General features: G+C 50.3%; 1 protein-coding gene across 2 annotated transcripts in view; it reads right to left on the reverse strand.

Moving 5' to 3' along the window:
• The window catches only part of GALNT14 (polypeptide N-acetylgalactosaminyltransferase 14), a 94,560-nt gene that overhangs the window by 11,152 nt on the left and 62,361 nt on the right, over positions 1-21,047 (reverse strand). For both annotated transcript variants that reach the window (XM_064415323.1, XM_064415322.1), the window contains 9 exons: positions 20,438-20,505; positions 17,879-17,944; positions 15,946-16,067; positions 11,560-11,647; positions 10,926-11,010; positions 9,439-9,542; positions 5,021-5,147; positions 2,397-2,489; positions 1,002-1,085 (listed from right to left, as the gene is read on the reverse strand). In XM_064415323.1, coding sequence (XP_064271393.1) covers positions 1,002-1,085; positions 2,397-2,489; positions 5,021-5,147; positions 9,439-9,542; positions 10,926-11,010; positions 11,560-11,647; positions 15,946-16,067; positions 17,879-17,944; positions 20,438-20,505 — 837 coding nt within the window. The remainder of the gene's footprint in view (positions 1-1,001; positions 1,086-2,396; positions 2,490-5,020; positions 5,148-9,438; positions 9,543-10,925; positions 11,011-11,559; positions 11,648-15,945; positions 16,068-17,878; positions 17,945-20,437; positions 20,506-21,047) is intronic.

Here is a 21,047-nt window from a genome sequence, read left to right on the forward strand (position 1 = left end):
CACCACTTCACCTCCAGAAAATGAGGGCTGGCAAGGTCTACCACAATACTGAAGCACTGAGAGCAGCACATGGACAGAGACGCTGCAGAAGCAGTGCTCAGAGATGGATGGCTGACCTTTGTAAGAGGACAAAATAAATAACTGCACCAGGCAAACAGAGGAGCCAGGAGTAGGCTGTGAGCAGCCTTCAGCTTATAGGAGAGGGGAACTTTGTAAGAAACTGTAACAGAGCCCTGGCATTGCCTGTGAATGCTGCTGTGCAATGCCACAAATGGCAAAAGAAAGAAGTAAGAAAATGGTATAAATCATCATTTTCACACAGTGATTCTGCACTCAGCTATTGCACCAGCAGGTCCCTGAAGGTATCTCTAGAACTTTACCATCCTTTCTGAGGATGGCTCCTGATAGGGAACAGGGGAATGAATGCAATGGTTTCTGGAGTAAATTGGTAGCTAAAAGATATCTGTGGTGCAAAAGCAACAATATTTATCAAAGCATTGGGTTAGGAGCAAGGCAGAGCCATCTGAACACAAGTCATAAAATCCTAGGGTGAATGGTTTCACAACAGTGAAGCCTTGAGTGCCACGGAACAGTGTGAAAGGACTGGAAATTAAGGTGCTTGTTTGAGGAGGAGTCATTAAGTACTGAAACACCCCAGCAGAAGCTATAGTGGATTTTCTGCCTTGGGACACTTTTGTAAGGAAAACTCTCTTATTTTCCTACACAACCTGTTCCACAGCACAGGCAGAAGGATACCTAATGAATTCCTGAGAACAAATGGGAGTAACTGATGCTTTGTCCCTCACCAGCCCTGCAGCAAAGAGCTTGGAGGAAGCAGATATCACAGAATGTCACTCTGTGAGTAAGCTGTGCAGCACAAAATTCCCTCTGCCCTCCTGTGAAGCCCGAGGGAGGGGGTGCCCATGTCTCTGGGGGGCAGGAGGGAGGGCTGGAGCATCCCACTGGCCTGCTGGACGCAGGTGGAGATGGCACATCCGTACCTAAGTTCGGGATAAACGTTTTCCAGGTACCACTTGAAGCTGTGGCATTTCAGCTTCTTCCGCAGCTCCACTCTGCTCTGGATGCTGTGGGAAGAAAATATCACAGAGATACAGTGGAAGTGATGAAGGTGAGACCCAACACACCAAGGAGGGAGGATGAGATAAACCCATCAGAAATGCACAGACAGCAAACGCGGGAGCATCAGCAGCTCTGGTTTCTCTCTGTATGAGCTTGAGCAGCTGTTTTGATCTCTGTCTCTTTGGAGGTCTCACTTGGTAAAATGGCATGATGACATATTGTCATTTTAACAAGGAGTCTGGAGCTGAGAAGGTTCAGGGAAGAGCACAGTCATTTAAAAATTATTAGTAAAAAATGTATGCTACTATGCAATAGCCCTTACCTGAACATATTAACATATTAGGAAATTAAAATATGCTATTTGCTATTCTAAGTCACTCTTGGTTTACAGGACGACAGGAGGCCTTGATTTGCAAGAGCACCTAAACACACTGGTAAACCACCACAAGTTAATCATACAGTGAAATACTTTTTTCTTTTATTAATCAGGACAATTTCTGCTGAGGGACCATGCTGTACAGTGACGTTTCCAAAACTCCAGCTCCTCCCTGGGCCAGCCTCCACCTGTGGAGCTGTTATGAGCTGGCTTTTATGGAATAGTCAGAAGCCTCCAGTATCTCCTTTTTACATAGGTCAACTTCTCTATACCCTAAGCAGAGGACAGAGCTGCTACTTCATCCTGTGCTGATGGATGGGAGCAGGATATTAATTCAGAGCAAACAGGGGAGACCCCAGGACTTCAAATTATTTATCCTGGAGATTGAAGAGTGGTCACAAGGAATTCAAGTTTGGACTCAGAACCCCCTGGAATCTGAAGGAAACTTTCCAAGGCAAAGATATGTGAAAATGAGAAATGCAACACAAATATTTAGTCTTCCTGACAGGGAGGCATTTCTAACTCCTCACAGAATGATTGGGAAACTCCCTGCACACAAATACTTGCTGCCTTCCAATAAAGCATCAGCAGGCCAAAAATTTGATGATTTGATGCCACCAACACCTCTGGACTCTCCTCACCAAACTCTACTCTGGGATCAGAAGTAGTTCTATGTAATGCCAAAGAGAGGACAGAGGCAGAGGGGGTTTTCCCCCACCTGGATTTGCTCACTGACTGGAATAAACCAGTACAACATTTGAACTGGCACTTTATCCACCTCACTGCTGCAGGACGTGCCTCTCATCAGTATTTTACTGTTATTACAGAAGCAGTGCAGGCGGGTTTCCACAGCAGGGCCCGTCCCTGTGAGCACCCACTGCAGCAGGCAGGGCCCAGGCAGGGCACGGGCAGGGCACGGGCAGCAGAGGGGGATCCTTACTTCCCAAAAGGCCTCCCCTGGGCTGCGGGCCGGGCAGCGTAGTAGTACTGCTTGAACTCGTCCATCCACACCTCGGCCGTGCGCTTGGTGTTCCTGCGGGAGGCAACGGGACACGCTGGAACCAGGGGGCCTGCAAGGTGACACCCCCACAGTGCACCAACTGACCCATCTGCCCTCCTCCCACCCTCAGCTTGGTCTTCACCCAACTTCCCCCGAGCCAGCCCATCCCTCACTACTACAGAAGGTGCTCCTTCCTTCCCATTACTCCAGGGACCAACCAAATAAAGCTTGGATGAAGAATTCACCATTTCAAACTCAGCTGGATGCTTTGCATCCACCAGACCCAGAACTGAAGGTTGTCTTAAGCATCATCCCCAAGGCAGGAGTGCCTGGGGTTTTATTTAGTGGATGGGATGGAGCTCTGGAAAGTTTACCGAAGATTTGCAATTATTTCCTTTGTTTCAATCCTGAATGGACTCTCCTGCTTTGCACTCCTGGATTTCACTGAGGCAAACCTCAGCATTCAAAACTTAAAGAGAAAGTGGCCCCACCACAGTGCTGCAGCAAGAATGCCACTCTGCCACATCAGCCAGGTGTCTGCAGAAGGTTTCTGAACCTCAGCAAATCTTCTGTTTGCTTCAGATGGCTCTAATTCCTCTTGCAAATGGATTTCCTGCTCCATGCCTGTCTGCCTGTCCCTGCCCAGTTCAGGGGAGTCCTCCAGTCTCCTGCTCCAAGGCCAGTGCCTCCAAGCTATTGCTGCCATACCACTGAGCTGCAGGTGCTGTGGGCTGGCTCTGGATCCAGCCAAGTCCCAGGTGCCCAGAAAATGATTATTCTGCACATGAAGCCAGCACTAGACTGGAGCCTGAGCTGTCTCTCACTCTGAAGGAGGGGCTCTGTGGGAAAGCAATCAGTATCTGGCAGAAAGGTGGAGATATTTTTTGCTAACACCTCTATTTAAAGAGAAGTGCTACAGAGCATCAGGTTGCCAGGAGCTGCTTCTCCTCTCAGTCTGTACACTATAACATTAAGGCTGATAGATACCCTAAGGTTAATAACATCCCAGCTCCTGATGCCTGCAGGTACATTTCTCCAGACTGATTCTCAGTTCCTTGCTGATTCATGGGCTTCCTCCTCTCTCTCTCTGAGGCACTAGTCTAAGTGCTCTTGCTCAAGAGATGACTAAATCAGTGTCTACATCTGTACCTAACCTTCCCCAGCGTGCAGGGTTCCTTTGTCTGGCTTCCCGGACTCATTTCAGTTTACCAGAAACACGGGGCTAAGTGCCAAGGCTCACACCCAGGCATGACACAGACATCCCCAAGTCCCCAGAGGCCAGTGCCAGGCAGGGAGTCACAAGAGCTGTACCCATTCGAGCTCCCCTTGCTCCTCCTGCAGGTGATGCAAGGCAGGTGCCACCTCTTCACTCAGGTTTGCAGCGACTCTCACAGGGGACGTTTTGACTGCTTTGTGAAGTAGTCCTGCTTCACTACTGAAAGCAAGAGCCCTCCTAGTGATTCTCAAATTTGTGCTCTGCTCCTCGGTGATGCCCTGTGCCCGTCACAGCCATCCCCTTCCTGCTCCACCCACTGTGTGCCTGGAAATCACAGGTGTCAGTGAGCGGTGTCACTTGCACTCCCCCGTGTCTCAAGCAAAGGCTGAGGGAGCTGCAGAGAGCCTGGGTCAGCAAGAACCTTATGGCAGACCTGGGTCTTCACAAATGCTGCTTTCTGACAGTGGGAAGCCCACACTAAAAGGAAAGCCTGCTGTGTAAGCACTCACAGCTGCAGGTTAGCTCAGAAACAACCCTGCATTTACTGTAAGTGCCCCCAGTGCTTTTCTCTGTCATTCACTTCAGCAACAACGTTCAGCCTCACACTCTAAAAATGGAGGAAATGCTTCCTGACCTCACTGGCTGCTCTGACCATCCTTCCCATGCCTATTCCCACTTCTGGATTTCCTCCTTTTTTACCTGATGTTTCCAGGACCTTAGCCCATTTCAGGCAGCCTTTCAGAACCTGATTCAGCTGTGTTCCTGTGTGTGAGGAGAGGTGCCTTTCAGCTGCCATGCCCTGGCAGTCCCTTTGGTGTCCATGCCAGCCAGGGGCAGCCCACTGCTGCCTCTGCTCAGGACAGAGCACCAGCCTGGGGACAGAACCACCCTCTCCAGCAAGATGTGTGGCTCCCATCCCAGAGAGGCACTGGGAACCAAATTTTCTGGTTCAGCTGAGCCACACTGAGCCCTCAGCTAAGGTCACTGGCTACTGACAGACATTGCTGGCAGCCTCATTTCAGGTCATTTTAAATGTGTTCTGATGACCTCAAGGTCTAAACCATTTGATGTCCCAGCAGCCAGCTCTCAGGGATGTGCTGGGGCGGTCCCTCCATTTCTGTGCTGATGAAAGCTACCATATAAATGTCCTATTTCTGTCATATTCTCGACACTGGAGAAATCCTGTGGGACAGTTGTATTGACTTACATTTTCTTCAGCTCAAAAAATTCCTGCCCAAGGATATTTCAAAGTTTTCCTAACAAACTTTCCTGCCTGTCTTCTCTGCTCCCCGCTCTCTCTACAAGGCTAATTCACAAAAAAAACCCAAAGCAAGTACAAACCACTTACTTGATGTATGTATTGGCATTTCCCTCTGGAAAGACGTAGGGATGTTTCTTCCGAAAGACGTGCCCAACACGGCTGCAGGGGATGATTTCCAGGCTCCCTCCACACATCCACACACGGAAAGAGATTTCTGCAAGAGAAGCAGCTTCAGCACTTTGTCTTTCTGTCCTAGAGCAGTCTGAATCCTGGTGTTAGCTCTTACTTCATCCTCTGCAACATTAAACTGGGGTAAATCAATTACCAGACGAGCTTTCCTAGTCACAGGGGCCTTAAAAGCACATTTCAAAGCTTCTTTGCAAGCTGTTTGAAGTCAGTGCACTTGAAACCTGCCTCTAGCACAGCAGGTGCAATCACAATGGTGAGCGTGAGACCGTGAGCAGGTCCCTTCTCATACACTGCAGAATCCCCTCGCCAGTTCTGTGCCTCCCTTATTACTTCTGCACTGCCTGTTTCAGAGTCACTTCCCTCCAAAGGGCTCTCAAGTTCACCAGGAGAAGCTATAAATTCTCTCCATTAATGACTACAACTGTCATTATCCTTATGAATCCACTACTGACTCTGCAAAGTGAACAGAGAGCTGTGCACCCATCGCCTGTCCCAAAATGGACAGGAGCTTGCCCTGCCCAGGTACTCTGGGCCTTGAGTGCCCATCAAGTAAAGCACACACCTTCACAGAAGCGAAGGTCAGCAGTGGGAGAGATTATCCCAAAAATCTGGGTAAGTTGTCAGCATGGAAAATGTCTCCCAGCCACTCCAAGCCACTCTCTGGCTGGCCCACAGGGCCCTTCTCAAGGAAAATGAGCCTGTGGCACAACTGACAGCAGAAGTTATAAAGCTCTTGGCAGGGAGCTGGATGAGGTAGGAAGGGCAAGCAGCATGGCTGATCTAATGGGTCCATCTGGTCCTGATGCTTATGAAGCTATGAATCTGTAGCTCTATTGTCAGACAGTCATGCTCAGACAGAACCGGCGTAAAAAAGAAATGAAATTAAAATGAAAAGGCTTCTGCAGTTCTCTGAATCCTATTTTATCATCTGTTGACAGTGCAGAGCTATATGTAGCATGTATCTACTGCAAAACTAATAATTCCCTTTCACACCCTGCCCCCCCCATTTAACTACAGAATTCAGACAGGAGAACACCCATTGTCTTTGCCAACTTGTGCTCCCAGCAGTCCCCTCAGTATGCCAGCACAAGGATGACTTGTCCCCAGGTCGGATGCTGGCAAGACAAGCACCTGTGGCAGGAACTGGGCAGTGCCAACAGGACTCCTCCTCCTCCAAGGGCAGGCACTGCTGGCTTACAAAGCTTCCATCCCTCCAAGAACAGTTCACAGCTTCAGGGAGCAAAGGCCAATTGGAGCCTGGAGCTCCAAAGCCCTCTGAGCACACAGGGCTCATCCCTGAGCTGCTGCAGAGGGAGGACCCAGGTTCATGCTGCTCCCATCCTGCTCCCAGTGCACCCCCCTGCTCCTGAGCTGATGGAAAGGGAAGGCTGACACGGCTGCAAAGCCTTCTTGCCTTGATGCCTGGATCCAAAATTCAAGGTTTTGATCCCATCCCCAACAGCTGGCCCTGGCAGCAGGGACAAGCAATGGCAGGGGTGGGAAAGCACAGCAGGGAGCAGTATTCCTTCCCAGAAACTCCCTCCCCTTCCCTTCACTGTCGTGTTTACAGGCAAGAGCTGCCAACAGCAGCTGGAGCCTCACCACTTTCCCCAGTGCTGGGTATTAAGAGGCCAATAAAACGTGCCCTTGTGCCATGTCCTGGTGCTATATTGGGAGCAAGCTTAATCACAGCTGCAGGGAAATGAGATTATGGCAGGATGCGGCCACTCTGAGCTGCTGCTGTCACTTGTCTGCGTGTCACAGCACTGGCCTCTCAGCTGGCACTGCTGTGTCAGTCATAAGGGCACCCAATACAAGGGGACAACCAGCTGAGCAGCTGTGGAGCACAGCGTGGCTGCTGCAAGCTGCCCTCCCCTCTCCTGGTCCTTCTGCTCAGGCTGGGAGAAGACCAGCTCCCTGGAGTGCTGGAAGACTCACACCATTCAGTCCTTGCCTGGTTTTTTCAAAGCCCAGTGAAGAGGTCATCTCCGTGTATTGTGAACTGGAATGAGGACACGGTGCACAGGAGATGCTGAGGAGTCTGAGCTCTCTGCTTCAGGCTAGTTGCACCCTGCAGAGCCTGCCCCAGGTACAGCAGAAACAATAAAAGCACAGAATTCCACAGGGAGGGATCACCCATGGAGCCATCCATGGCAGGTAACAAGCTCTCCAGACAGGCTAAGTGCCACAAGGGAAGGCAAACTGAAGCACAACTAAAGCATGGTACAGGGTCAGCTCAGAGGAGCCAGGGGAGCAGGAACCAACAGCATGCTTCCCTTGACCCTCAGGAGACCCTGTCAGTGCACGTGGCCCCTCCAAGTGACCCCCAGGAGGGGATGTGAGCAGTACATGCTGGGGTGTGCTGGACTTGGCCTTCATTCAGCAAAATACCTCCAGCACTTCTTGCTGGCCTGCAAGTCCTTCTTGCCTTTACTCATCTACAGGGAATTCAGTACATTTAAGATGCAAAACACCTATGGTGTCCTCCTTCAAAGCCAAACACGCTTACTTTTGTGCTGCCTGAAGCCTCCAGCCCCCTCCAGCCCCCTCATCAATAACATTAAGGGCAGCAGTGCTGCTACTCAGGACTGAGCTACCAGGAGGAGCACTGTTCACTGTAAGTGTCCAAAACAAGCAGGTCAGCTCCTGCTGTCTGTTCTCTGCCCAAAGCTGACCAGGGCCAGCAGGGTGCAAAGGAGAGATGGGACACTCTGCCCTTGACTGCTGCACCTGCAGGAGGTGGAGCTGTGAGCCAGGCATGCTTCTGCTCCCAGGAAAAGGGACAAGATGGGATCTGCCCTGCTGCTATGCAGACCTGCACTTGATTTTGCTTTCCTTTGTCACACAAGGCCATGCTACCCCTGTCAGTGCATGTCTGGTCAGGACCAGCCTCCTGGGGCATAGCACCAGTAAGGGAAACCTCTCCTCTGCAGGATGGGTCACAACCAGGCATAAGCAGCACAATGCCTGCTGTTACAGGGCATGGGACAAGCTGCCAGGATGGAGCTTCTCCCAGGAGCAGGCTGTCCTGTCACTGTTCATCTCCCAGGAGCAGCTCCTGCTGGCTGCTGTCACAGACCAATGATGAGCACAGACAGACAGCAGGTCAGGCACAGCATGGCAGCTCCTCTCCTGTCTAGTTCCCCTCTTGAATGCTTTGTTTGGGCTATTGATCCAGCAGGGGAGGTGGGAGGGCTGCCACTCGCCTCCCAGGTTTCCTCACAGCCACCCCACTCAGATACTTTGGGTCACTTCAAAGGCAAGACATGCACCCACAGACAGAAAGCACGAAAAGAGCGAGATTCCTACTGCATAACAAGATAGAAATAAATAAAATATATCCAGAGGGACAAGGCATGTGAAGGAAACACCAGTGCCAGGCAGTGGATGGATTACTGCAAGGCAGCAGCATCTGCTCCCTTGGATGACGGACAGCATTGCTGTGTGTGTGGACACATAAGAGCCTTTCTTCCTGGCTAGCCCCACTCCCCAGAGGTGCAAGCTGTTAAAACCAGGTTCTGATCTGCCTGCCTGACATGCAGTGCCTCCCCCTTCTTTCCTGGGTACAGTCTATTGTTCTGTACTGCAGCTCCAAAGGGAGAACAGCCCAGCCCGATCCAGCTGTGCTTGACAAGGGGACAAGGGACAGGCTGTTACCTCTTTCATGTGCCCTCTCAAGTGTGCTTGCAGGAGATTTCTTTGTGTCCATCTTGTCCCATGATAAGGGCCAGAGGTGACAGAATTTAGGTGAGCTCAACCCTTTTTTTTGGTGCAGGAAAAGTGACAGCGTCAGAGAGAGCTGGGCAGCTCCCAGCCACCCAGGGATACAGGAATGGATAAACAGCTGGGTACTCTGCCACCTGTTTGCTGCATGCTGATGCAGCTACAGTTTCAGGTACTCTGCCAACTCAGGGAGGGACTGATACCTCAGTTCACAGCTTGGAAATGCTGTCATGAATGGATTAAGACAAATTCTTTGCTTTATTGAGGCGAAAATAAGATCAGGAAGGAATAAGGGTGCACAAAGTGTTCTCTTGTCTGTTGGTAACACCAAAGCTGTGTGGTTGAAAGTATTTACCTACAGGAAGTCAAAGCAGCATGGAAGGCAGGCAGTCCCAAGGGCCAACAACTGCTCACTTCCCATCATTAGTGGTTTCTGGATCTCTCACTCTCCTGAGACCACAACCTATGAATGTAAATGGGGGAAACCACCCAGAACATTCAAAGTGAAGCCTGAAATGACTTTGTATCCATCCAGCATGACTCAGAAAGGGAAGCCAATACAGCAAGGCCCAGGGGGATGAAGAACGACTCACCAAAGTTCTCTCCACCCCAGATGTCCATGGCACTGTCGTACTTCCCCAGGTGGTTGAACCAGGCCTTGTCGATGACAAACAGCCCCCCAGCAATGATGGGTGTCCTGAAGAATGGACAAGGAGAAGAGGACACACCCTCAAGCACTGCTGCAGCACCTGGATGCACAGAAGAAGCCTTTCCCTTTGCCTCCTTTTCCATGACCAGGACATCACCTTCTCACCAAGAAAAGGACAAAACACCCCAAAAACACATCTGAGCCTTTCTTTCAGTTGCCTCTTTCAGTGTTCTGCTGCCAATCATAAATTGCCTGGCACTTAATGACTGGCTAATGCACCCGTCAGCACAACTCCTACAAGCCCAAAGTTGACAGCCCTGATTGTAGGCTTCAGCATCAAAAATGCACTTAGCACTCGGGGGTTATTCACTCAGACGGGCTTTTTGCCTGGAGCCAGCCTATTAAGAGCACCATTCCACCGGGGAGAGGAAGGCAGAGCCAATTCAGAAGGGCTTTTTAAAAGCCATCACTAGCTGTGTGATCTTTATTTCAAACCAGGGTTATTTTTCTTTCTTCAGATTAGCTAAGAAAACTGCACAGAGAAGGCCCGTGGAGGAGGGGAGGGCAGACCCAGAAGATAGCTTGAGGAGCCTTGCTGTTTGCTGGCACAAGTCCCATCTCCATTCAACTGGAGACAGTGTGGATGCCTCAGTATAGGCTTGGGAGGAGCTGGGGTGATTGCTGTGCCCAGGCTAATCTCCACAGAGATTGCAGAGTGATCAGGAATGCAAGGCCAGCCTTTGGGAAGCCAGTGAGAGCTCCTGTTAACAGCAGCATCCTAAGGAGAAGCAGTGCTCTTGTCCCCTAGAGCCTTCCTCCCCTGGAGGCCCTGAGCTTCCCCAACTCTTGGGGTCCTCCAGGCCTCACATCTGGCTGGGGCTGCAGACACCAGCACCAGGCCTGCTGCCAGCAGAGATTTCCAGCAGAAATTTCCAGGACCCCTCCATCCCACGGCATGAGGACAGATGGCACCTCCTCTCCTGGTCAGCTGTGCTCCCTCCCCTGCACATCCCCGTTTCTGAGGAGTCCTCAGTGAGGTACAGAAGAGCAGCGCTGACCTGGGAAGGCTGGACTAGACACCAATTTATCATGAGGACACTGCCTTATTCTTAAGTGGTAGCTGAACTGAGAGAAGCAGTTTGCTACAGCACTGGGCTTTTCCTCTAACCAGAATCCTTAGCACTACCAAAACCCCAGTAACCACAAACACACCCCTTCCATCTTTGTGGCATTCCAAGGCTTCAGTGTTGGAAGGTGAAGCTGCACTGCAAACCCCAGGCCAGCCAGGAGCTTGCTAGAGATACTAGAAGTTTAGAGCTGTCCTAGAAGAGACTGCACACTGCTGTGGAGCACGGGGACACACGTGAGGTCACATGAGAAGCCTGTCCTGCCCCTCCTTACTCAGGTGCTTCCTTCCCCCTCCAGACTTACTTGATGGGCTCGGTGGGATCGAGTCGTTTGGCTTTCTGCTCTGGGGAAAGCTGCTCCCATTTGAAATGCAGACTCCAGTCAAAACCTAAAACCAGAGTAGAGAAGTGCCATGGGGAAATTAGAAACTGATATGGATTAGGAGGCAATGCAGGCTGCAGAAGCTGTGTTTGATGGAACATTTTCCCCACTTTCAAATGACTTCAGCCACAGAGATGCAGCTCTTGAGAGAAAAGCCCAATGCCTAACATATTTCACTACTACATATGAACAAGAAACAGCACCTTGCATTACAATTTCAAAGTCAAGTGCTCCAAAGGCAGGAAAAGTCAGAATTAAAGCTGCTGCTGAAACCTAGTCCCCCTGTGCACACAGAAGCACGCTCTGATGGGTACTGTGTGCTCCAAATAGCACAGGCATACTAATAAGCACTACACTTTCACCCTCCAGTTGTTGCCTAGACATCTCCCATCTCCTCCTGTCTCCACCTGTGTGTGGAGCAGCCTGGGAGCAGCACTGAGCAGTGCCCATGTGCTTTTTTGTGAGGCAGCAGGAGACAGAGGTGTGGTGCAAAGGCCAGTGCACATTCCCACCACGGAATGGATGCCCACAGGACAAGCACAAGGCTTGGACTCACCTCCTCTGAGGTCTGAGGAAGCTGCCACGTAGGCAAAAGTGTCCAGGTTGATGATGTCAATAACGGGACTGACCACCCGGGTGGGATCCTGCAAAGCAAAAGCAAAAACACCCGTGACTTCAGATGACACCATTCAAACCGGGCAAGGGGCTCCAAACTCCTGGAGACACCAAGTGCCTGGAAACATTGGTGTCATTCAGTTTTGTCAGGGACAAGCGTCCCTCACTGCCTCCTCCTCCTCAGACTGTGCCTGTACTTGGCAGCCAGCTGGGCTGGATGCAAAGCTCCTTCTGCCTTTTACAAATTCACCAAAATATTCCCCTTTCACCTCCCTTAAATACTTTTAACTGGATTTCAGAAGTCAAGTGACAAACAGGGAATTGAAATGACAGAGGAAAAACACAGCCAAATAGCTTAAATATGGGTATTTTTTAAAATGCACCAACTATGGCAGTACAGCTAGTTTTGCCAAAGTTGTGAAAGGGTTAAAAAAGAAAGACCTGATTTATTCAAAATAGTTGGTGGTGATTTAATTAACATCTTGTTATGGGCAAAGAGATTATACAAACAGTTATGAACAAAAATATCTACAGGAGGAAGAGACTCTGACAGCTTTGACTGGTCTCTTATCTCCCTTTTTCTTTTCAAAAATCCCAAACTCCAATTATAGCTCAAACTTCAAGGTTTTACCCTCACCAGATCAAATTGTTTTTCACAGCTATACAAAGCAAAGCATCTGAGCACACTCGGGCTTGCTCTCTCACTGGGGAAAGACTTTGTTTTAGAAATTAGTCCTGACAAAGAAGTATTCAAATGCAGCTGTAGGAAGAAGCAACCAAAGGCCACGAGCTGGGAGCTGGACTAGAGCTGATTTTCCAATTGAGCATGACAAATACTTGGTATTTCCATTACGGGGTCAAGCCAGGGGTCTCACCATCACTTTCTGTGAGTCAAACATCTCACTGAAAAGGGCAGAGTCTGCTGCACCTCTGTACTGCACGGGGAAACACAAGCCACATCCAAGCAGGGTGAGCCTTTCACACCCATCAAATCTATCCTGGCTGCTGCACAGTGTCCCCCAGCCTGCCACAGCTCAGTACAGCCAAGCATCCCTCAACTGCCTGAGGCTAGGGGGAAGGTTTTAAGCAAAGCATCTGCTTTGTGTGCTGAGCAGTGCAGGGAAAGGATTGCAACCACTCATTTGAAACCTGTCCCTCAAGCATCTTCCTGGTGAGCACTTCTAGCCAGCTGACACCCACCCCCAGTTTCAATTCCACTGCTACTCACTGCATGCCACAACTTCTTGTAAGAGAATCCCCTTCACATCTGGGCTGAGAGCACTACTGCAAAAATGCTAACTAACCTTGAGCAGTGCTGTCTTCTCCCTGCCTCACTTTCCCTGCCAGGTCCTGGGAACATATATATTTGCTCAGCTTTCATGAAGGTCTCTCTGACCCTCAAGAGAAAAGCACGGCATGCTCAAGAGCACAGTGCTGTTGCTATGATTTATTTTGGGCTGAGCACCAGATCTTATTATAGGCAGCTTCATCCTTCTGGTTTTCTTTTTGCCACCCACCCATATCAGGGCATGTTAATATTAACAACACCCAAACCTTCAATTCTCTCTCACAAACCTGAGAATCCATTTCTGCAATGCCCTTCTCAAACACACCAATGTACGGATCTAAACTAACAGGAAAAAACTCTGAAAATGCTCCTGAAGATAACAGATATAGTTCAGCCCTGGAGAAGGGCCCAGGCTGCAGTGTGGCTCTCAGCCTCACCATCCTGACCTTGTAATGGACAACAAAAAGGGCCACAGTGGCTCCTCTGGCCCCATAGCAGGATTAGGCAAAGATTAGGCAGGCTGCCCTTCATGGGTCTCCTTTTTCCCAGGAAAGCACCAGGCTGGGGGTATTTGAGCTGGGAGTGGGGGGTCACCATTCATTGGTTCATCCCAGTGCCATGTGCAAATCCAGTTTTGGGATGAGCTTGCTGAGTCATACTGTGAAAATACCTTGGGATGGATAATTACATTTTTAGAAAAGTTATTTGGTTGAAATGCACCATTAATGACTTTGGAGATATTTGTTCCATAAGTAAAAATAAGAGCCTGGGCCCACACTCTCAGCCACGTGTTTGCAAACATGCTGGTGTGAGACACTGACCATCACTGCTGCTCCCTGAGACAGGCACAAGGCTGAAATCCCCCACACTCCATCCCTTGCTCTTCCTGCTTGTTTCCAAATCCATATGCTGGTTATGTAAAACCATCAGCTGCTGGGAAAGCTCGAGGGGCACCTCAACACGGGTGCATGGTGGCACCCATGGGCTCTGGCACTTCCCACCATGGAAAGTGGCAGGAATAGCTGTTCTGGCTGAGAAAATGAGAGAAGCAAAGAGTGGGGTGGCTGGGATGTGGTGGGAAAAGGGATGGGTGTGCCTTCAGGCACTCACCGCTCATTTCCTTGGAACTTAAAGCACATTAGCTCAAAACAGGCTGCTCCTGGGAGCAACAGAGTGAGAAAATGCTCCTCTCCTAGGCAGCTGATCCTCATGGAGCAGCTGGCCAGGGAGCCCATGGCTAGAGCACAGCCTGAAGGTGGCAGCAGTAACATTTCATACACTTCACTGATCAATACCTTAACCCTGCTGCCAAGGATGGAGGGCCTGGAAGAAGGAGACTGAGGACTCTGCCCTTATCCTGCAGCTTCTGTGAGCAGTTAAAAAGCAGGCATGCGGGACCCCTCTGGCTTTGCAGGTTCCTCAACACTCTTTGTAGTACATCTCCCCTGCTGCCTGAGGCTGCAGGACACTGGGCAAGGTCAGGGCAGCATGAGCAGCACTGCAGGCTTAGAGACTGCCTTACTTCCAGCTGGGGAAAGATTCAATCCAGAAGAGTTCACAGAGGTGATGTGTGTGTTTGATGCTGTATTCAGACCACAAGGCACTGGAACTCCTGTGGTGATGCTGTCCATGGCATTCACATTCACCTACCCTGGATATGTGGGGCACCATCCTGGAGCTGTGTGGGAAAGCAGATCTGCCAACCCCCTTCCTGCTGCCTTCACTGCCCTTCTCCTGACAAAAACACATCAAAAGCTCTGCCTGGGAAAGAGGCAATTGCTCTGGATACTCCTTACTGAAGTACAAGCAGGGCTTTGGCAAAAAGCAAGGAATGCTTTAAAAAGCCCAGAGGAAGAAGTGATGCTGTAAAGCTTAGCAGTAAATCTCACCCTGGACAGGCCAGCCACGAGGCTCCAGTGGGATATCACAGCATGTGTTCTCATAACTCTGCTGGAGCCACGATCAATGATATGAACAGACCATTTCCATCACATTTCCATCTATCAGCAGCCCTGTGGCCCAGCCTGCAAACCGAGGTTGGGACCTCTCCAGCACTGGCTGTGCTACAAGTGCCAGCAGCACTGACTGCCCTCGCCCACGTGGAGGGACCTGACCTGGTGCTGTGCCCCCCTTGCCCTGGTTCCATTGCTGACACACAGAGGGCATGCACAGCCCAGCCATCGCAGCTGTCACATCTGCAGGGGTGAAAAGCAGGATGCCTGAGGTGAGGGGCACTGTGAACACCAGCCAGGCAGGGTTTTCCATGACCCACCACCTCAGCATCCCCTTGCTCCTCAGCTGCCCTTATGTCAGGAGTTCTAAAATTGCCGAGTAATTAACACTGGCCATCAGGAGCCAGAGGTGTAGCAGAGGTACAGCAAGGGTGAAGGAGCAAGGCACGGTGAGGGGAAAGGATGGTGCATCCACACCCTGGATGATGGTGCATCAATCTCTGCACTCTGCTGCCAGCAGGTCACGGGCACAGAGCTCCCCTGACTCCAGTGACAAGGCGCCAGCAGCCTCTGTGTGCACGTCTGGTGAGAGAGTCGCCGCCAGAGAAAGGAGAATGTCATTGTCTGCTCTGAAATCAGCAGAATTTAAATCCTATTAAATCAATTTATTAGCGCTTAATTTGCATGAAATTAAATTCGGCCCCTATTCAAGGAGCCGTCACTCCCTTAAATCATCATCACTGAGCATTTTACATGAGCCTAATTAAAATCTCTGCTGGAGCACTGCCCACGTATTCCCCTATCACCACTCAACCTGTGCTTCTCAGTTGGAGTCCCACTGCCCCAGGAGACACCTTGTCCCAGCCACTCACATTCTACCCCAGTCACACAGACACCCCACCTGCCTGCTGGGTGGAGGAAGACCAGAAAAGGCCATTTTGTACCCCAAAAGGCCTCTTTGTATCCCTTACCTGGATGCCTGCTTGTAGCTGGTTATGGTTGGATGGTCACACCCACTGGGAGGAAGAGGAGGGGGCCCTCAGGATGCATCCCCTGAGGGTGACTCTGGTGTCTCAGGAGCACTCACCTCTTTGATCCTCTGCAGCAGAGGGAGCAGCCAGTCCTTATTCACCTCGCAGTGACTGTCCAGGAAGGTCAGGACACCTGCTTTTGCCACGTCTGCCCCTCGGATTCGGGAGCGGATCAGACCTGTTCAGGGACACACCATGTCACTTGTGCTTCTCCTGGGTTTTAACCTGCCTAAATCCCACCCAGATAAAACATGGCCCAGGTTCATTGTCTCCTTCCCAGTGCTGCAAGGTACGCCAAGCATTTCCTAAGATCCCCAAAGAAATAAATGGCTCCACCAAGGTTACTGATTTATGGCATTTATGCCAATATGTAGTTTGCACAGTTAATTCTGCTGTCACCTTCTGGGACAAAACATGACTCAAAATGTTTTCATAACACTCTGCAGGCAACAAATCTAACACAGATGTGAGGCAGTGGGGAATGGGACAGAGGAGCTGAGGGTGGGAACACCTTGTACTGGAATTAAGCTTTTCTCAGATTACTAATTTTTCCTGCTGCAACCCCTTCTGTGTCCCAGTGATCCCCAGATCTCTCTCCCACCCTGAGGGCACTGCTGATCTGCAGCTCAATGGGAACACATTTTCCACCAAGGAAAGAGGGTTGGCTTTTCAAGGTGCTTGATTTATCAGGGTCATGATGGTGAATTTGGAATCCCTTGGAGATGGGAATGGATTGCTTCACTCATCAAACAAGAGGGGAAACAGGCGACTCAAGGGGAGCAGAACTTCTTTATGAAGGAGAAACAGTGGCAATACAGGGGGACATATGGGCAGATAAAGAGAGACAGGATTTCAGGGAGCAGCCACACATCAGGTTCATGCAGGAGGTCACTGACTTTCATACTAAAATTCCCTAGGGGAAAGGGGTTAAGCAACAGCCTCTGAGCTGGAGAGGGAACACGTGAACAAAGCCTGGAGCACCCAGAATTTGCCAAGGTCTCCTCCTGCAATGCAGACTTGTATCTCCCTGATTCTCTCTCTGTGACTCCTAAGATCTCGTGCATAGGTTCTTCATCCAACCCTGCCCTTCCCAAACCCTGGCAGTCCCTGGGGGACACAGTTTAAGTGATGTACTCAGCAAGGTAAGGCTGAGTTCCCACACTGTGGCTGCTTTATAGAGCACCAATAACTGCAGGTCCTTCAAGTGCTGGAGATGAGCACACATGTACCCCCCATAAGACAGGGGAGAGAGGTGAGAAGGAGGTGCAGGCCTATGGAGATCTTCCTTAATCTCCTGCCAAAGCAAGAATGTCTCTTACACCCATGGGGCCTGATGTCACCCTGTCACCAGGCCTGCAGAGCTGAAACCCTCTGCAGAAAGAATCCACAGAGAAAAGAACCTTCTCCTCTCCTCAGTCACTTCAACCCAACGCTGACCTGGACGCACATCTTGGATTTGCAGCACCAAAGAACTTCTTTGTTTTTAGTTATCCTAATACTGCAAACCAGGATTTGAAGCACACATTCAGGCTATGGGGAATGGGGAGACGTCTCCAAAGGTTGCCAGCAGCAGTCCAGGAGGACATGCATTCATCTTCCATATAGCCCTTCTTAATCTCTCAAATATAATTAATTATCAAAAAAAAAAAAAATCCCACAGAAGCAGCAGGAGCAGATCTTCTCTTTTTCATTAGAGCTAACATCTTTACAAATAAGACCCGGGGCTTTGTTTTGCCTGTTCTAATTTTCTGGCTAATAAGCTACAGCTGAGCCTCACTGGAAATCTTAATAGTCCCAATCTTTTTAAGTGAGAGAGGAGAGATCCATTTCAAATCCCAGCTCTTTATCACATTTCCTTTAATCAGGGCACCCCTCATTCCCAGGACCCACTGTGCTCCTTGCTGACCACTGCATGGAGGAGGCTCCCCATGGCCCCAACACTCCCAAAAGCTGTGTTTCCCACGTGGGCTGGGGGCAGGCAGCTCTTACCTTCCCGCCGGCCGTTCCGCAGGCACTTCACCTTGGGGAGCTGGCCCAGCAAGCGGCAGTCATCAGCTGGGGACACACAAAGGCAGGACAAGTCACCCCCCACAGTGGCTCTGGCAGCAGAAATGGGGACTCCTAGGAGAGGCTGGGAGCAGGGAGAGGACCCTGTCCTGTTCTGGTTGATGGTTTGTTAGGGCAATGGCACTGCTGGGTCACAACAGCCTTACCCCTGAGCTCGTGAAGCATAAATTGAGCCTGGCAGAGCAGCAGTTTTCATAGAACTAGTGTAAATTCAGCAGATTTACACTGAGAGCAGCTGAATTATGCTCTAAAATCAGCACAGAAAAGTTGTGGTTCAGGTCAGAATCTAAATTTCTGCACATTAATGCAAATGACTATTTTTGGTAGCTGCAAAGCAACGCGCAAGCTGTTGATGCGTGTCTGCCTGGCGGGGCAGGAGCTTCCTGTGGTGGCCTGGAGCCTTCAGCAAGGAGAAAGGGATGCTCAAAGAGAGCCCTGTGGAGCAGCTGGGGGCTCCTCATGCCCTGGGCAAGAGCTCCATGGGGCAGAAAGGCCTGACAGCCACCTACACCTGAGCTAGGGAGGCCCTGCAACCTTACACGCAGCCCGAGGATCTGTCCTCACCCAGATTTCTCCCAGCAAAGTGGAGCATGTCAGGTGTACCCATCACAGCCCCCTCCACCTCTACACACCCACACTATGACCTCCACAACCCATTCGTGGCTCTCGCCCCTCTGCCTCTTCTTCCTCAGCACTATAAACACAGAGGTGAGTGCCCCATCCCCTCTCCCAACGCCTGAACCCACACACCCACCCTGAGCACTTTCACCCTTTCCAGAAATCTCTGTCAGCAGGAGATCACTGTACCCACACCCCTAACAATTCAGGGACAGAGCTGGAACAGGGCAGCAGAAGTGGCAGGGCTTGGCCGTGGACTCACAGTGAAAATCTGCTGGGGATAGTGGGAACTCATGTGCTGAAGAACTGCATCTCAGTGAATAACAGGTCAGCAGGCAGAGAGAGGTGAGAAATGAGACACAACTGGGCATGAGATAAAAGCACTAATTGCTTGGGGTGGGTTGCAGGGAAAAAACTGACCATGTGTGTGTAGTGCATTATGCAAATGCATGTATTTTATGTAAATGCATGCAGAGCAGATGCCAGCAGGCTCAGACTATCACAGCAAAGATGTCAGATAGCTGAGAAGTGCTGAGTAGCTGAGGGGCTGCCCTAAGTTACACAGGCTCCCCTCTGGTGCCCTGGGATGACTTAAAACCCAGCCCTGTTCCTCCCTGTCTCACAGCATTGGGCATGCTGGGACAGGGGAGCTGTGCTCCTACAAACCTGCCTCCTTCCAGGAAGGCAAGTGCTCTGCCTATTTAGCCAAGTACTTCCAAGGCATTTACTTCCTCCACCCTGAAAAAATCCTGCTCTGCTGTTCTCCAGGGCAGCTCAAGTCCCTGCACCTGCTCCTCTTCCCCATCACAGCCATTCTGCCAGATCCCAGACTTGCCCAGCCTGCCTGCCCCGTGAGCTGGAGCTGCTCCAGGGCTCACCACAGTCACAGCAGCTCCTTCCCCTAGCTTCAGCAACTTCCCAGAGAGGTGTCAGTGCCAAGAAGTGGGTCTTGTGTGAAATCTGTCCCTAATGCTCTCCAAGGCAGTGCCTATTTATAACACCCAAAAGCAAAGCCTAGATCTGTTTCTTAAAAGAAACCTATCTGGCTTTGTTTTCACGTTTCCAAGTAAACAGCTTTATTTTGCAGCTCCTCGAAACATAAGTGCCACAGACCACTCAGCCAGTTTATCATCCTTTTTATGCCTGAGACAGTGTTTCTGAGCACTTAGATCTTCAACTCTCCCATCAAACTAGGCAAGGTCTTTAGCAGGGGTGGTTCCCTGGGAGCCCCTGGGGCTTCAGCTATCTTCTACTGGAGACCAGAGCTATTGATTTCCCTTGAGTCACACTATTAACTGGGAGGGAACAGCAGGAGGATGTGGGCTGTTTGTGTGGTGTACAATGCTATTTATGGTGCACCTCAGAAATGGGAAAACCCATGCAGGGAGTCCTCTTTCCATGGGTGAAAAAAAAATAAAAATCAAGAGTTGCTGACAACCTACATAAATGTATGCAGAATGCACACACAGGGTCAAGAGGGTCAGACTGTCATTGTCCTATGAAATTCCAGTGGTGCCAACCCAGAACTGCTCCTGGCTGCAGCTGAAAGCCAGATCAAACACACCACGGCTGTGGTGGGATACAGCCGTGTAAGGATTGGATTCACATCTGCTGGGCATAAAAACGATTTGCCAAGCGCTTTTCTTGCATTATTTTCATGAGAAGAGGTTGGATCATCTGGAATTTGAATTCTACACGTGGCGATGCAAACCACAGCACAGCAGGGTTCGCTCTTCACAGCTACAGAGCTTTAAATTTCCTTCCACCCCAGCAAACTCTCCCCTGCCTCAGTGCTAATCCCAGTCTCTCACAGGCTTTTGGGCCCTTTGCTTTTTTGCTTTTAACAGGGACAGGGTCACTTACGGTCATCACTGAAGTCATCCACGAGAATGATTTCATGGACGAGGTGCACTGGGGTGCGGTTCAGCACGCTAAGGAACGAAGAGAGAAAATCCATGACAGTGCTTGACCAACTTAACAACCCAGCAAATGGAGTGGAAAAGCCAAGGAACTGACCCCCTGCCAAAGCACAGAAGACCCAGGCTTGGATTTCCAGAAAGGATATACCAGATAAGAACCCAGAAACCACCGCCCAGTAATCTGCAGTGCCTGGCTATCAACTCCCTGCAGCCTGATCTAGGAGCTAAGTGCTCTGTATTCCTAGGAAATAGCTGAGATTCACCCTTCTCACCTTTGTGAGCAAAAGCAGAGTGCCACATAAAGCCAGGAAAACCTGGGTTTTTTTTTGTTTTTTCCAAATTGCACCAAGATTTCTAACTGGACTTACAGCAAAGCTGCCGTCACCTCTCCACCTCCTCTGGGGCTAATGATATGGTGTCCAGCAACAGCAGGGCCAACACAGAGAAAATTACCCAGCTCAAACCCATCTTTACGCAGCTCACAGCTGTGGCAGGACAACTCCTGTTTTTATCCATGAGCTGATTGTGTTGCAGAGGCTGCCGAGAGGATAAGA

The sequence above is a fragment of the Passer domesticus genome, chromosome 3 (assembly GCF_036417665.1).
Source record: "Passer domesticus isolate bPasDom1 chromosome 3, bPasDom1.hap1, whole genome shotgun sequence".
NCBI lineage: Eukaryota > Metazoa > Chordata > Aves > Passeriformes > Passeridae > Passer > Passer domesticus.